The sequence below is a fragment of the Dysidea avara genome, chromosome 8 (genome assembly GCF_963678975.1).
Source record: "Dysidea avara chromosome 8, odDysAvar1.4, whole genome shotgun sequence".
Lineage (NCBI taxonomy): Eukaryota > Metazoa > Porifera > Demospongiae > Dictyoceratida > Dysideidae > Dysidea > Dysidea avara.
In genome coordinates, this window is record NC_089279.1 from 12,551,630 (window position 1) to 12,570,150 (window position 18,521).

Here is an 18,521-nt window from a genome sequence, read left to right on the forward strand (position 1 = left end):
AAAGGTCAAACCACAAAAATGTGACTTTTCCCTTTGATCTTACTTTTTTCAAAAAAAGGATATTTCAATTACTTTCATTTTTTGTTCAAATATTCTTCTAATACCCTTCTTTCATTACAGTAAGTTTGAAGTTGGGATGGCAAGTAGATCATGAGTTGTGGCTACGTATGTAATTTTACATGCTACCGGGAGTATAAGTATGAACACTACTATAACAATACAAACTTTTAAATTCAATTATAGTATGGGATCTCATCAGAACGTGGCCAAGTTGCAATACACATACAGTTGGAGGCATAGTATAGAAGTATCATAAGGTGATTAAACAGAAGTATATTGAAGCCACACCAATATCCCCTATTGCTATGTATATCGATGCAGTTATGATAACAACATGATTTGGTGCAAACACCACCAGGAGTCCATTTTATGAACTCCTGATGCCATATAGTGGGAGCATTTAGTAGCAAATTGTCTTATGATACTGTAAGTTTTATGAGAAAGGTTAGACAGATCTAGAATTGTGGAAACTTCACAATAGGCCTCTATTAAAATTATGAAGTTGGAGGGTTTTGATTTGGTGAAAGGCCACCATATAAGGGCCAACTATAAATTCTCCAAATGAGATATCTATACACTAATCCACCTGTCAAAAGCAGCCACCTGCCTGAAGGTGGCTGGCCCAAAGTTTTGACCTGCTTAGATAGGTTCCAATGTAAATCATCCCTTATTCACCAAATTCTCCACCAAACTTTTCTGTTATTATGTAGTGTCTGCTGACATGTACAGATGTCCAGCAAATTTGGTGAATAAGGAATGATTTATCCTTCAACTTCATGATGTTAATGTTAAGTTTCCACAATTTTGTCAAACCTTTCATAAGATAATTTGCTACCAAACCCAACATCAGGAGTTCATAAAATCTCTATTATGGACTCCTGATGATGTTTGCACTAAATGCTGGTTATCATAACTGCATCAATATGCATAACAATAGGGGATATTGGTGTGGCTTCAACAATGGTGAGTGTTGATACTTCTGTTTAATCACCTTATCATACTTCTATACTATGCCTCCAACTGTATGTGTATTGCAACTTGGCCACGTTCTGATGAGATTCCATACTATAATTGAATTTAAAATTTCGTATTGTTATACATACTTATACTCCCGGTTGCATGTAAAATTACGAATGTAGCCATAACTCACGATCTACTTGCCATCCCAACTTCAAACTTACTGTAATGAAAGAAGGGTATTAGAAGAATATTTGAACAATAAATGAAAGTAATGAACTATCCTTTTTGAAAAAAAGAAAGATCAAAGGAAAAAGTAACGTTTTTGTGGTTTGACCTTTTCCTTTGAATAATTATAATGAATTATATATCACTTGAAAGAGAATTTAATAAGCATTCCAAAAATCTAAACAGAAAGGTTTTGTGATAATCACTGACAAAGTTATGGCTATTTTATTAAACCAGTGTAGAATTTTGTAATAAACTTGGAGTGGTCATATCTTAAAGGGAGATCAATAGAATGAGCCAAATTTTGGTGCAAGAAAGTTTCTTAGTAGAGTCCATGTCTATGCCAAATTTCATGAAAATCCAAAGGGGTTGGGATTTTTTTTGTTGATTTGGCATGGAATGATCCAGGTGTACATTCTATTAGAGTATTTGAATGGAGTTCTGTTATCCAAATTTTTCAATTATATATCTGAACTCACTCAGGGCCCAATGAGTTCGGATATAATGGAGGGAGCACTGTATGTACTGTAAGATGGGATGTAAAATATTGAATGAATAAATGTAACCCCATATAGCTGATCCTCTACTTGCAGCTATCCACAGAATCATTAAATGTTGCAACCATAATGAGGCGTGCAACATAATGTTTTTATTGTGAATACATTTTTTAAAATTATCTCAGCGGAGACCAACCCGAAAATTTTTGTGGTAAAGCCACAATCAATGAAGCAAGCATAAAATATGAGCATATGTACATATGTATTATAATAGAAAAATAACTATGGACAATTGATTACATCTATATAGATTAAAGCCACTTTGCATGGCATTTAGCAACATGTGTACACATAATAAATACATGAACAAATACTAATAGTTAGGTGGCATTATATTGTAAATTAAAAAGATAATTTACATATGTACACGTAGTGACTTGGGATCATAAGGAGCTGATAGACTGACATTTGCTGGATACAGTACACCAGCAATGTTGATCTGATAGTTAGCATTTCGTATGTAATCTCTAGTGACTGGGAGAAGTTCTCCATTACTCCCTGGATTTCTGACCAGTCCCATTCCTACAGGTCTACCAATAGTATAGCCATATGCAGCTGAAGTGAGGTAGCCAACAATCTTGTCATTTCTCAGGATGGCCTCATCACCCCACATGAGATTGTCCATGTCAAATTCTTGTAAAGTGAAAATAGCAACACAACGCTTGATTCCTTCTTGCTTTAGTTTTACAAGTGCCTGCTTGCCTATAAAATTCTAATGGAAAGACTATATATAGACAAGCATTCAGATCATTGAGTACCATTACCTTTTTCATATCTACACTAAAGCCCAGTCCTGCCTCCCATGGATTAGTGTCAGCATTCACTTCACCTCCCCAGTGACGATAAGCTTTCTCAACTCTGAGGCTATCAATAGCATAATAACCGCCATTGTGTGGATGAATACCATCAACACTGAACAACTTGTCGTATAGTCCATAAGAATACTGCAGAAAAGAATTCAAGCTTTATAATGTACAATCCACATTACTAGTGTTGCACCGATATGCATATTTTCACATTTACCGATACCAATTTTTCACTCATTCTTGTAGCCGATATGCCAATATTTACCGATATTCTTCAATTCTATAGGTCACAGGAGAAGGAGCAAAAATCATCTAAAGTTTATGTGTGTGTATAACATTAATTGCAATAATTTAATTACTTGCGTGGGCAGCTGATTCTACAATGTTTGCTACCAGTGTGCCTTTCATGGAAATGAAAGTCAAGTAGTTATAAAACACCTAAGTCAGCTTCTCAAACAGAGTTTTAGTGGGATTCCAGACCCTTTGCAAATAGTGATTGGTTAATTGCGTGGGCAGCCGATAAATATACACAGCCTATTACAGCCTTGCAGCCACACTATTCACAGATAAACAAGCCTAACTATTATAAACAGGTACAACAAATAAATGTTTACCGCTTACCTCTGTATTCACTACTTTATTTTAATACTGTCACGTATTTATTACTGTCATTATGGGTTTAGGTTATTGGCAAATAATTTCCCCTTCGTAGCCGATGCCGATACCTGCAAAATCATCTTATATCGGCTGTTGCCAATTATTCAACCAATTATCGGTGCAACACTACACGTTACATGCAAATATATAATTATCACATTATGAGGATAATATTGCATTACTACTGTGCAATAATAGCAAAACCTACATCTTGGCAAGTGTAAGGAGAAATTATGAATTATAAGGTCGATTGGGGAACATAGAAAAAAGTAAGGAAACAAGGGAGGTCGCCTACACCTGCAGATATACTAGTGGACATTTAATCCCTAATTCAGAGTATATCCAAGACTGAATTAGGGATTAAATGTTCACTAGTATATCTGCAGGTGTAGGTAACCTCTCTTGTTTCCCTACTTTTTTTTCTACAATCCCTAATGTAACATAATTTCCCTTATAGTTTACTTTTTTTGTAACATTATTATGACTGGTAGTGAACCTGTGCATACTGCATCACAAGAAAGAATGGTGTCTGAGTTAATCAGTGTTTTGTCTGAATGCACGCCCCAATAATTACTAACTCGAAAGAAAATGGGTATTACACCTCACTTTCAGCAATGTTCAGCCTGTAACACAACACTACAAGCAAAGAACGGACTCTGCAATCAATCCAGTCACCATGGAAAATACAGGCGATTCATGTGTCCCAACTATCCATTACTGACTCAAAAGTGAAGTGGTCATTATGTTTCACCTTCAGTTATGCTCAGCCTGTTACAAAGTGTTACTAACGAAGAAGAGTAGAAGCGCCTCTGCAATCAATTCAGTCACCACAGAAAATATGGATGATTACCGTTTACAAAGGTAGGGAAGCCATCAAACTGCCACAAATTGACACCTTGGACTATCAGCAAAAAAGAAATGGGACACAAAGGAGGACACTGGTAAGTCCATGATGCATGCATTGTATGTACTGTGGTATGCCAAAAGGCACCTGTCAGGCTGAAGCGACATTGAATAGTGAAAAAAGCAAGCCCATAGCCTTAGCCGTTATTGTGTTACACTTGTCTGAAGACATTAGTCACACATGGTTCGTCTTTTGGTTGGGGTGAGGAGTCATCACATCATTCACTTGACATGGAAGGGCTATAAGCAATAATCTCAGACTGAAACAGGTTGCATAAGTAGAGTGTACCATGATACGTTGTTGGAAAATGTTAATTGCCTCTACACTGGGACTGCTACTGGCATCAACACTGAACTGTTTCCATATTTGGCTATTTGGTAATAATACTAAGTATAAGTGCTCCTACGGTGGAACTAGAGCTTTGCAAATACACTTTATGCTGTGGCATTTTATATAACCTGTACAGTAATTTTCAATTACACAGCATATGGATAAAAACAATTTACTCAGATGTGCATCACACAGCCTTATAGTATGTTCACGTTGAGCTGAATCCTGAAAAACAGCTAAAAATTAAAAGTGGATTTTTCTCAACAGAGTTAACATTTCAGCCAACCAGATGATTATTGGTAACAGCAAATGTGCCAACAACAGACACGTACGGTTTGGCTCCATTTCAAGTTTGGGAAAGGGCTGTAATGGACACTGTGGTTATATGGCTTCCCCAAAGGAAATGTATTGTGAAAAATTGGATTGGCCGTAAATATTATGTCAAACATTTGAACAACAAGATTTTGAAATATTTTTAGCGGGTCAAGCAGTACTACAAATGAGCCAAATTTCAAGATTGTGTATAATTGCATCCATGAGTTATTAAATGTTTTTGAGGATTCAGCTCAACGCGAATGTACTATAGTTGGCGAAACATACATTTGTATATACTCAATATCATCTCACCTCATTTGGTACATACAGTTCCCATCCCAGTTCACCAACATATGATACACGAGATGCTCTCACTGATGGTACATATCCAATCTCAATTACCTATAACACATCAACATAAAGTATTGAATACATAACATTAACCACCTGTGATGTTCCAAAGGGAAAGTTGTCATTATCAAGAGGATGAGAAGTGACTTTTTGCAGTAACTTTCTGGAGTGAGGCCCCATCACAGCAAGTACTGTATACTGACCGGTCACATCTCTTAGTTGTGCTGAGGATGGTAAGTGTTTACTGATCCATGTTGCATCATGAGTGGCTTGAGCCGTAGGACATACCACAAAATATCTAGACAATTTACAAAACGTAGAAAACATCACTTGAAATAGATGAATAGACAATAAACCTGGACAACTAATAATTGGCATTCACACATAGTAAGACATGCATTTTTCATCCAAGGAAGCTGCCATGACACAAAAGTATGTAAACGCATACATAGTGCTATGCAGTGCATCCTCCATTTCAATATGGGATGATTTGTACAGAGAAAATGAACACAATAATCCATTGCCAGTCCACCCTATATATACTGGTGAATCCCAGTTACTAAAATATTTTGTCATTATAGTGTGTGTTCTATTAGAGTAATTGAATGGATCTTTGCAAGGGGTTTCAGCAATAACTTTGGTTTTAGTTATCCAAACAATTCACTTATAAGAACACTTTTGGCTAACTCTAGGAACAAAATTATTTGGATAACTGAGGATAAACTGTGTTGGAGTGAATAAATGTATCTCACTTGTTAGGTGCAGTTCTGGTGACAGTACAATCAGTCTCGTATCCACCTCTCTCATTCAACATACCAGTGTACACTATCTTACCAACTGGTACATCAACATTGTTAGAACATAACATCTGCATACTCTCCACTACACCATCACCCTGTATATGCAGCAGAAAACAGTGTGTTACAATACAGCATAAAATGTTAACCAAGATGGTTTCCACTTTTCTACACAACATAGGTTTATAAGAACCCTAAGGCTCTACGAGCTACTGGCTACAAAATCCAAGTGGTTGCATTATAGAGGATAGTGTTGGTAGGTTGGATAGTAGTAAGCAGTTATCTGGCTATCTTATTATAGTTACAGATATTTATTACTGCACTGTGTCAAGTGAAATTGCTAAAAACCACACATAAACAAAGTAGTGACCGTTCTATTAAAGTGCTTACCAGTATGCATGTACATGTATGTGTGTGTATGTGTCCTCCTTGCGGGCATGGTAATATTATACTACTTGTTGGCAGTGTAGGTACCAGCAACACTACTGTGTGGTGGAGGCCAGATGGGTCCCTCGTGTTGGCCTGCAAACTCTCAAGCATTTTTTTTGTAAGATTTGGAACAGGTTAATGATCCAGTCCTACTATTTTGCATTCCTTCCAGAGGTTTGTTTGCCTGAAGAGTCTACTAAACTGCATGGACTTGGTGGTACAATGGGGGAGTAAATGTCAACTGCACAAGTCTCATGTAACAACTGAAGTCCAGGTGGTGAGCCTTCTGGGTGCCTACACTGTCATCCTTGAGCCAACAGGTTACTTTCAACTTGGGCCAACCAAACTCGAGTCAGCCCGTTCAACAAGTGGGCTAGGGATTGCACACGCCAAATAATAATGAGCTATAACAAAACAAGTGCACAATGTATAATAAGCCATTTATTGTTTAAGTGCACAATACAACTACTGAAAATTACTAAAGTTGCTGAATTGCCAGCGGATGCCCCCTTTGCTAATGTCAGTAGAATAAAACTTGGAGTCTACTGGAGGCATAGTGTGTCTTGCTGCATGTCACGTTGTAGCCATGCATGCTTATAGAATACTTTTAGAGTGTAGAATATACTCACTGTGTGGCCAACAAAAGCAAATTATTGTTGTCAACCCGAGTTGGCCATACTGGATGCATTCACATTGTATCCTAGCCTGGGCCAACCCATGCAAGCCGATTGTTTGCCATGCTGGGCACTGTTCGAGATAGCTTGATTGATTGAATTTGATTTACACTGTAATTTATTTCGAGCTGTTCCGTGCTGTACCTGGGTCAGAAGGTAGTGTGAACAGGATGTAAGGCATGGCCTGTGTGCTACTATTACTGAGTATTTGCCAACAATGACTTTTAGCATGTGTACTCCTTTGGTGCATAGATTCTTCTATTTGGCATGGCCACAGCTAAGGAAGTAGCTACCCTTGAGGCAACCACGGTACGTAGCTTCGGGGAAAAAAAAACACTGGAGAGAATCCAGGATAAAAAAAACTCTAACACAGCAGTTACACCCCATTACTCTAAATAGAATGATTATGTGTGTCTCACTCAATAAACTTTCCTGGCTATGTGTAAGAGTGCAAAAAGATATTATTGGTGAAGTGAGTGCTTATCACACTTACTTCTACTTCAAACTTGGCAAATGAGGTCATATCAAACACACACACTTCATTCCTACACTTTGTATGCTCCTCACACACATTATCAAACCAGTTTGGTTTACCAAATGTCCCCACAAATTTTCGAGACTCTGTAGAGCATTACATCACAACAATGACCTGTACAAGTTACTACTAACCATCTGGTGATCTTGTGAACCAGCTGGGTCGTTCCCATCCCATTTTAGCCTCCCAACTAGCACCAGCTTTGTCAAGTGTTGAGTAGAGTGGAGAACACCTAAACAAAAACAACAACAACTAATACATGATCACTCCAGACTAGTGCTGGGCGGTACTGAAAAATAGCAAACGGTATATATTCCATAAAAAGTATCACAGTATTACAAAGTATCACGGTATTACTGTGAAAGCCAACCAAATAGGGAGTGTATAAACAGTGGAATGGACTACTGGAATGGTGGAATACTGGAATGGTGGAATGGAATTTTTTAAAGGTCAATATCAGTTTTTACATCCAAATAAGTATAACCCCTCCCATTAAGTAAGCAAATAAATAGGACTCCACTTAAAGTCAGCTCTTTTAGCATAATTCACCTCACCATAGACAAAGTTTACCAATGTAATGTACTGCAAGTCAGTTATGAACATGCACAATAGCAGTTTATTGGGACTCCTGACTTAACACTTGTTCCCAAATGGTAAAGAAGTTAGCTAGCTAGCTGATTACATGTATGCATTGTAAAAGTACATTCACTGTATAATGAAGTATTCATTTATTTATTATCAACTTTACCAGTTAGGCACTGGAGGGTGAACACAGAAGGCAGAGCCTGTACGAGGTGTTTACCACTACCCTAGGAGCCTAAGCAAAAATCTTTGGGTAAAGTGAAATTGGACTATCTTGTTAGCGTTTACAATGAGCCTTTTCTACAATTATGTCAGAAAACAAAATTTAAGCCAAAGTTCATTGTGGCAGTGCCACAGTGCACACTGAACTGAACCTTCATTGAGACAGTTAGTTTCAGACAAGTATTAAAGTATTGAGTTATAAGTCATACAAGTGCTGTGGTGAGGAAAAGTATGTTAAATGAGCTGACTTCAATGGGAATCCTATTGTTTGCTTGCTTAATGGGAGGAGTTGTACTTATTTGGATGTAAAAACTGATATTAAACTTTTAAAAATTCCATTCCACCATTCCAGTATTCCACCATTCCAGTAGTCCATTCCACTGTTTATACACTCCCAACCAAATACCCATGGTAGCTCAGCAAGCCTTTACCACAAACAAACTTGTTTACATAGTTTGGTTAGCTGACTACATCACCACCTGCCTACAAACATTGTCACATGTCTGGTTACCTTCTAAATATGGGATGAAACAAGCCCACAGGGAGGCCATAGTGCCCAGACAGTATGGTGGTATTAAAAAAAAAACAGGCGGTATCAAAACCAGTATTAAAACCAGTATTAAAACCATAAATACCACAGATTACTAACAATACTCAGCTCTACTCCAGACCATTATTGTCTTTTATGAATCACATACAATGGACCTAGGTGACTGTTTTATTACAGTGCAGTAGACACAACAAAGGTACATCACTTTCATCTTCCCTACATATATACATGTATGATAGATACAGGGGATTTATTACTTGCAACATTGGAGAGTGAAAAAGCGTAGAGCGTGGTATGGCTTCTTACATGTTAACTAGCCACAAACATGTGTAGTTCACTCCCATTATGGTGGTTGTTTACTGTTATCATTCCTAATATGGACTATAGAACAACACTGGTCAATTAAAGAAGCCATATGACGCTTTACGCTTTTTGAATTTTGCCTTTTGCGTTGCAAGAAGTAATAAATCCCCTGTAACAGCTATAATAAGCTTTTCAAATGTAAAAATTTCCATTTGAACCATTATTGTGTTAGCAAGAAAAGTAATCATTAGCTATCAAATTGTTCATTATGTGTTGTTCAACATGGTAAGATGGTGTGTTATAGAGGATGAATGCAATGACAATCCTAAACCATGCTATGAACAAGTTAACAACTCACTTTATTCTTCTGGCAGTGTCATGTTGTAACTTGGGATATGGTACAGTATACCTCTTCCCCAGTACCTCCACTATACGATCACTGAGGTAGTTCTTGTTGAGGTTGTGAGCACCAAACCTGCAATACAGGCACAAGTATAATTGTAGTCTTTGTTAAGTATGTGTAACAAGAAAGTATGGGGAATCAAGAGAACAATATATTCTTACATCCTTTCGACATGATCAACTGATATTGGTACATTGCTACCACCAATATTGCATATACGCATTGGCAGTATTAACAAGTCACAAATTCCTTCACTAAAGTACTATCTCATTTCTAATCTAACTTACTAGGCAACTATAATTATTTCACTTCAACTTTCTGGGATTGATCCCTGACTGGCCCAAAGCTGTTTTCTCCTTCATGCAAAGATTTAACCACTTCATATTCCAGAGCTTTTTCATTGATACTCTAGCAACAGTTATATTAGTTGGGTTTTACACTATTTAACTGATCTGCTGATGAATTTCTGGTACCAATATTTTAGTGGACTACTAGTAAGCATTTGCAGATGCAAGTAAAATTTAGTATGGGTGCTGAGTCGTCAGAGTATTGTGTCGGCACACATATCTCAATCAAGCCTAATACACAGCTCAATACAGTAAATCAGTATCACTACTAAAATGCCAATACAGTATGGCCATGATTATTTGAATATCAACCCTTAATTATCTGAACAGCCTAAGTTACAGTTTTATTAGAAAACTTTATTAACTGGTGTACAATAAGTGTATGTTCTATTAGAGCAGTTAAATGAAGCTATATACACTGTATGTGTATACAAATCAATATGCTCACTTACAGTACCGCTCAAATGCAACGTCGTCTCACGACAGTGCGATCAGTTAAAAAAACTCACTAGTTAAAGGGTGTGGCACCTGTTTCAATTACAAGTATTCATTGGGCATTAATCCCGTTTCGTTTGGGATAAATACTCACAAGCGAAACAGGTGTCATGCCCCTTAATTAGTGAGTTTTTTAACCACTCGCAATCTTGCGAGACAACGTTGCATTTGAGTGGTACTGTACACGAACACTGTTGCTGCAAATAAACTGGCACACAGGTGTTCTGATAACGAAGGTCCCACTGTAATTGTCTGTAACTTCCAAAGAGATACTGTATATCAATTCTTTCACACATCAAGCTTTCCCACAGTACAATATTTCACTGGAGTACACCAAGCTAACCTGGTGATGTCTTCTGGCCACATCTCAATGTGAGGGTAGCCATTCACAATCCACTCTGACATCACTAGTCCAATACCGGCTGAACTGTTTATCCCACTAGAGTTAAACCCAGCAGCAACATAGTAGTTCTTTATCTACAATCACACACAGAAGGAAGAAAGCAGATAAAAAAACATTATTCAGACAACAGATTATGTATCAGAAGAGGTTGATTAATAATGGTTACATGTCATATTGTGATGTGAAACTATGCAATCAAGCATTTTTGAAAGGTGCTGCTTAACAGCTAGAAAAGCAGTAAATTGCACTGAGAAGTAAGAGCCCTAGGACGCACTGGTATGGATATAAAATTTGTCCTTTAGAATATTAGAAGGTTTCAATGTTGAATTACACCTTGTAGTTCAACATAAAGTCTAACATTTCTTTGAGATCACAAGATGAATGATAACATGTGACCACCCTCCCCCCTGGCACAGAAGTGCAGAACTGGCACTACCAGCATGGGTTCCTGTGGACATCATGCTAACTACGTGTACATTGTCATCATATCAAGACACAAGGTACAGTAGTGTCTCAGTTGGCCAAGGAAGCTGGTGCACCACACCAGTGTGATGTTAACAGAAAGAACAATTTTCATGCATATTGTATACTACCATATTACACACGTATCATAGAAAACAATTTGATAAGTGGACATACTCTCGGTAAATTCTTATCAAATTCCACAGGACCAGTTAGTAATGTAAATAGCCAAACAAATGTATTACAGTCTGAGTAAACCCGCAACATACAACTATTCTAATAGAGCAGTCAGAAATTTGCCAATGGTCATTTAGGTACAGTATACAACTCACTTCAGGTGCCTCCCCAACTATGGAATGAACATCAGGGGTGAAGGCCTCTGGTCCATTAACCATCTGTCTTATCTCAGCTCTCTCTAGTGCTGGGACTCTATGTAACATCTCATCCATCAACGGCTCTGATGGACAACAGTGCAGAGATAGTGAAGTCAGCAGGATAATATTAAGTGTAGTACAGAATACATCTTATAGTTATGTAGGTCCATATTATATGCTATGCATGTATAAGACTTTATTGTGGCAGTAAAAATCAGTTTTTGAACACCATGGGTGATTGTTCTATTAGAATATTTGACTATCTGAATTGTGAACATACAGTAAACATTTTAAGGAGGTGAACTTCACAAGCTGTTGCTTCTTGAATGCTATAAAATGTACAGCAGGAGTCAATTACCTGAACACTAGCTTCATAACAGAAGCAAATAATTGCTTTACTAAGAAAGAAAGATGACAGAGCAGCTAATATAACTGAGACGTATTAAATGTTAGAACCACAGTTACCCAAACCCTAATAGTCTCAAGCAGTAAATAAAGTGTTCAAATTAGTGAACTGCTTGGATGATTGAAGCCCACTCATTTATACACAGAGTATATGTTCAAATACTCTAATAGAGCATACAATCTCTAAACAGATGCTTTCAAATTTTGGAAAACAAGAAGTAATTGTTTCCACACACACAAGTTCATGCAAACATTCTAGGTGTTCACATAACTGCTATTCATGTAGTCCAATCACATGATTCATAAAATCTTGTTTTCTATCTATGGCAAACCTCTATTTTATTGCTAGCTTACGAAAATGATCCCAGTCTTCAGGCAGTAGTTGGTACTCAAAAGGAGTGGGGACTCCATCAGTGAAGATTGGTTTACTGAGTGGTTCAAATCCTCCAGCTAATATTCCTCCACCCCACTCTCGGAAGTACACACACCCATCCATGTCTCTCAGGCATGGCAGCATTGCATCAACCTTCTCTACAAACAATGGCAGCAAAAGAGTTTGTATAACAGTTGCACTATACAGAAAGTATACAAGGGGTAGAATAGTAGTTTATTGTCATTCTACATGTGCGTTGTGTGTTATATTAGAGTATTTGAGCACTGAGGACTTCTTTAAAAGGTAAGTACATCAGAAATAAAAAAACAAGAACTGGATGGAATATCATCCTTATACAGATGGTTACAACATATGTGACCGGATCTGCAAAAACCCGACAGTTGCACATTTTTCAAATTCCTGTTTTTAAAATATTTATAATCTACTTAGCCAAGTGTACCCTCTGGCGAAGTTTCAGCCTCATATGCCAATAACTTTAGAAGTTACAACTAGGGCTGGGACGAATATTGAAATTTACCTTCGAATATTCGCTAATAAAATGTTCGAACATTCGAAGCTTCGGTGCTGGCTTTCAAGTTACAGGTTTTCTTGCATTTATGCACATCCTTCTTAAGTTTTACCTCTATTTAATAAGTTTGTAAGCATTTGGAAAGTGCATAGCAGCAGTACTGAATGACGCGATCAATCGATTGCAAATGGGCGTGTCTGCTATACCGCAATCATGCATAGGTAAACACCAAGTAATGGCTAAAAGTATGTTTTCCATACATTATCTATCACTTTATAAGGTGTTTTAAGGCTGCAACTATGGTAGCAAGCTGAACTGCAATGGTTTTAAAAGTGGGCGTGGCACACAAAGATCGATCGCGAAGAGACGAACGTTGATCACGCAAGAGAAATAAGTAGCTGCAATAAAGATGACGACGTATATTTGTAATTCTTTCGTAGACTATGAGTACATTACGAAGCTTCGAAGGATACTTTTATAATTCGAAGTTTACTTAACCTTCGAACCCACGAAGCATTCGAAGCTTCGTCCCAGCCCTAGTTACAACCCTACAAAATAGCAACAACAGAAAAATCGATTTGTATAGGGAAAACAAATTACAGGTGCCTACAAAAACGATTGTAACTTACCAACGAATTGAGGTACAGAGCTACAACTTTCACCACCGTGTTCGCCATGAACAGGGGAATCAATTACTGGGTAAGTTTTTTTCTTTACTCACCCTTCTTCACTGCATACAAAGGCAAACTTCGTGAAGAAAAATCAATCGCATACAATCACTTTGACATGACGTAAACAAACGCTCATAACTTCTGTATCCTTGGGTCTACTACAACGAAACAAAGATTTTCCAACTCCTCTTGAGCAGGTGAATAAGACGATATCCAGGGTTTTATTGTTAGTCCCTTCCTTCACTAAGAAAGTGGTGTTCAAAAAATTTACGGAATTTTTTCAATAGTATTTCACCCAATGTATTCAATGCTTTGTACTAGTAATAGCATGGGTAGCAGTGAAATTTGGGATAAATACCACAAGTGTTCGCCTCGTGAAATTTATCCCCATTTCCAATACAACACTCGTGGTATTTATCCCAATTTCACTGCTACCCATGCTATTCCCAGTTAATACCATACTTGCTGTATATATGCATGTTGTGCATTAGCGTCACTATGTACTAAACATGCGTCAACACTAATTGGTGCTACATTGTTAACATAAATTCTAGCCAATGAAATTGCAATTACAACTTTTTCACTGCTGTCAGTGAAATACGGGATAAATTTCACTGCTACTATTGAGACTTTTGTATGGGCAGTGAAACAGGTATGGTATTAATACTGTAAATTTAGGCTTGCACGATTGTGTCGGATTTTCGCAGATCTGGTCACATATACACATTTAGCATACAAACTGTACTACATAATACACATGTATTTCATTTTATTCTTTGTGTAGTACAGACAGAAATACCTTCTAGCGGTTTTGTAACAATGTAGAAGTGTTCATTAGAATGTATGGGAATTCTAACAGGAGGATCAGATAGCTATTGAGGGTCATGTAATGAATTACTAGTGACATATACTGTATACTGACCTGTCCCAGGTCTCTTGCCCACTAGAAAAATACAAACATTGTGATAACAGAATGATAAATGCAGAAAGTGATATACATTACAGTCATATGTTATTAGCTCTTGAATGCATTTGATTATTTACAGTCTGATCACTCTACTAAAATACATGACAAGTTTATAAATGACATACATATAGTGTAATGAACTCTTGGGACTATAAATTCTTTTTGTTGCTGGAATATGGATGCTACCACTTTAGTACAGGTGAATTTGTTCCATAGGTCTTGTTATTGAGAGGCTTTGTAAGAGAGGCTTTGTTGCTACATCTAATCCCATTGTAGCATGTTGCTTTTTTAAACGCTTGGAACTTTTTTTTGAGAATCAATAGTAATATTTCAATTATGTAAGTAATAACTTCTGACATGAATGACACATTTAAAGGTATGTGTAAGTAAACTGCTATTGAAAGTGGCTTGTTAAGAGGTGAGCAAAACATACAACAAATAATGCATGGCCTTAGCACTTTAGCTGAGAGTAGAAAAATTGTGAGCCTTCAACAACCTATTGGAAGGTTTTCTGACATAAAATGTGACCTGTAGGCTGAAGATGGCCAATAGGCCCAATACCCTTTGAAAGCAGCCAACTAGACTGCATATATATATAGTCGATTAACAATCGGTTGTCCATGAAGTATACAGAAAATGTCATGTGCATAATGAAACTAATCTGAATATTGCTGGCTACTTTCAAACACGTGACTTGTATATTTGATGTTCATGATCAATCAACCAACCAGAAATCAACTGTAATCTATCATTTTGTACACAATCACATGTTTACCTGTCCAGCACAGTTGACAAACACTTCACACTTCACATCTCCCTGGTTAGTCCTCACACCACACACTCTATCATTACTGACCAACACTTTATCAACAGTCACCTTCTCTACTATCTTCACTCCTATAGTAACACGAGTACATGAAAGAAGAATAATGTGCATATCCAGTAAGAAGTATAGAGGCATAGAAGATGTGGTCAGTGCTATATACAATATTTTAGTGTTGAGGTTTCAAAAAATATTAAGCTATTGCTAAGGGTTCACAAAGCACAACAGAAGTAGACTTTGATAAGTATCTGCATTTAGTCAAACTGGCTGATTTGAGACATCTACTGCTCTATCTACAGTAATTCACACTTGGAAGTTTGAAGTATACTAGCTACAAAACTGAACTATAGTACGTTCACGTTGAGCTGAATCCTGAAAAACAGCTAAAAATTAAAATTGGATTTATTCTCAACAGAGTTAACATTTTAGCCAACCAGATGATTATTGGTAACAGCAAAGGTGTCAACAACAGACACGTCCGGTTTGGCTACGTTACAAGTTCGGGAAAGGGCTGTAATGGACACTGCACTTATATGGCTTCCCCATAGGAAATGTATTGTGGAAATTTTGATTGGCTGTAAATACTATGCCAACATTTGAACAAAAAGATTTTGAAATATTTTTAGCGGGTCAAGCAGTACTACAAATGAGCCAAATTTCAAGATCGTGTGTAATTGCATTCATGAGTTATTAAATGTTTTAGAGGACAGCTCAACGTGAACATACTATAGTGCGGAGCAGAATGTCATACTGCCTTATCACAACACCCTGATTGGCACTACAGGATCCACAACAGTCAAGACTTATGCGCTTCTCTAGCTTGTGGATGACAATCAAGATACTCACACAAAAAGGACCAACGGTAAATAGTAAGAAATGATGTATACAATGATCATCAAACACAATGGGTGCAAGTGTGTACCTTTATTGGTAGCTCCTTTCATGAAGGCATAGGTCAGGTCACTGGGACCAATACAGCCACAAGAAGGAACCCATAGACCACCCTAGAAAAAAGGAAATAAAAACTATAAACAGTTGTCAAAAAACGTGTCACTAAAAAGTCGCGCAAAACGAAAAAAACGTGTCACCAAAAGCATGTGTAAAGCGAAAAAAAAAGTCTTCCCATGCCGGGAATCGAACCCGGGCCGCCTGGGTGAAAGCCAGGAATCCTAACCACTAGACCACATGGGATTGACACACTCAACCATGAATTTGTGACTAAATAAACTGAGTGTAGCGTAGCTTTAGCCACAAATATGCACAACAGGTTCTACCTGTATATCATCATATCTCATCAAAGGCCACTTGTTATAACACTCTTCAGGTGCTAGCAACTCTGCCTCTACTCCACAAATCCTGTACAAAGAATACACAAAGGTACCAGTTCTATCTAGTATCTAGTGTAAAATAGTTAAACTAAGTTATCGTAACATTTCAAAGTTACAATTAGACTTACTTAGCAGTTATAGCAAGTCTCTTCAAAGACGTCATTCGATCTTTTTTTCTGGCTACATGAAGATTACCACACTGTTTCCAACCTATACAAACAACAAAGATATGAAATCCAAAGACCCCAGTGCAAGTATAAAGCAACAGTAGTGGTGTCATTTATCATGCACACTTACCAGTGGATGAACCAGTTTCCTTCTCCAATTGGGGGAAAAGGTTGACAGAATACATTCCAAGTTTAATATCATTGAATCCACCCTTGAGAGGATTGATCAAACCAGCAGCATGCCATGTTGTGCCTCCAGTAATGCTGCATAAAGAAACCTGATGAACATCTGTGTGTATGAGTGTGCATGTTGTGGTGTGAATACGTGTCTATGTACACACACGTGCACAAGCATGGATGTGTGCATGTAGTCAGTGTATCAAATAATGTTGCCACTGAAAAATATCATGTACACACATCCATGTTCATATAATAAACTATGGTAGTATGGCATGACTAAACATCTCTGTGGTGCAAGCAAAACATAGGCCAAGACAAAATTTGAGAGAATGGCGCACTCATACAAGTATCAAACCTCAGTATGGTTTAATCCACAACCACACTTGCCTACAATGCCACGCAAATGAAAATGTCTTCGGCAACTGTATAATGGAAACTTTATAACCCTGTACCTAAAGTGTATTTTCACACAGCCAGCAGACAAATAGTGTGCATATGCATAGCTGGTGAACTTCATTTAGCAGGCTATATTATGACAGTGAGCTAAATTACTGTTGTCACAACTGTGGTTACTGCTGCAATGACAGTGGTTAACTGTTAATAATGTTAGCAGGTCAAGCAGTCCTGTAGCTAACCTGTTTAGCTACTATATTTTATCTTGACTTAGTAATAACTGTACCCATACGATCTATGGTGTGGTGTTTACTTAATTAATACATCTATAATTTCAACTAACTGGGTTCCATCGAGGAGCCTACCGAGCCCTCGGAGCCTACATACTTTTTTTTTCACCCAGGCTTGATGGACTGCCCTTGCCTACCACCCCCAGCACAAAGAAAGGCACGTGCTGGACAACTGTAAAAGACAATAGAAAAGCAGAGTAACGCAGCCAGCATGTTACTCTGACATTAGACAAGCGGGACTCCACTTGCACTAAATCTATTGGTGCAAGTGGAGTCCCGCTAAAAAATGTACACACATACCTTTAAAATGAGCTAGTGATCTACGACCCCCGGTAATCTAACACATACCTTCCTTGTTCCAACACTAGGACATCAGTCCAGCCCAATTTCGCCAAGTGGTAAGCCACGGAGCAACCAATTATACCTCCACCACATATAACGACTTGGCTTTGATCCGGTAAACTAGAATAACATCTGAGTGGTACTCCATTGAGCGACATGACGGTACATCGTGTTGTCACCCTGCACAGCGTCCCCAGTGTCAGCATCGAGGCCAGCATAGTTACAACATGGTTACATTGTTGAGCAGAACAACAAAATCATGACGCAATCTTTGGCGCCCTTTAGCGCACTCAAATTCGGTTGCTAAATACA

The 18,521-nt window shown here is 37.7% G+C and overlaps 1 protein-coding gene and 1 non-coding gene across 2 annotated transcripts; both read right to left on the reverse strand.

Moving 5' to 3' along the window:
- Positions 1-1,987: 1,987 nt before the first annotated feature.
- Positions 1,988-18,510, reverse strand: LOC136263957 (pyruvate dehydrogenase phosphatase regulatory subunit, mitochondrial-like). Its single transcript, XM_066058627.1, has 19 exons — positions 18,216-18,510; positions 17,135-17,268; positions 16,966-17,047; positions 16,784-16,865; positions 16,432-16,513; positions 15,462-15,583; positions 14,642-14,662; positions 14,519-14,591; positions 12,501-12,677; positions 11,700-11,824; positions 10,846-10,979; positions 9,616-9,732; positions 7,735-7,832; positions 7,559-7,686; positions 5,918-6,060; positions 5,262-5,463; positions 5,127-5,216; positions 2,567-2,746; positions 1,988-2,514 (listed from the first exon to the last, which is right to left on the reverse strand). Exons 1-19 carry the CDS (start codon positions 18,425-18,427, stop codon positions 2,158-2,160), a joined length of 2,559 nt encoding a protein of 852 aa, XP_065914699.1. The 5' UTR covers positions 18,428-18,510; the 3' UTR covers positions 1,988-2,157.
- On the reverse strand, positions 16,629-16,700 carry Trnae-uuc (transfer RNA glutamic acid (anticodon UUC)). The gene has a single exon. It is a non-coding gene; the product is annotated as a tRNA-Glu (tRNA).
- Positions 18,511-18,521: the final 11 nt, after the last annotated feature.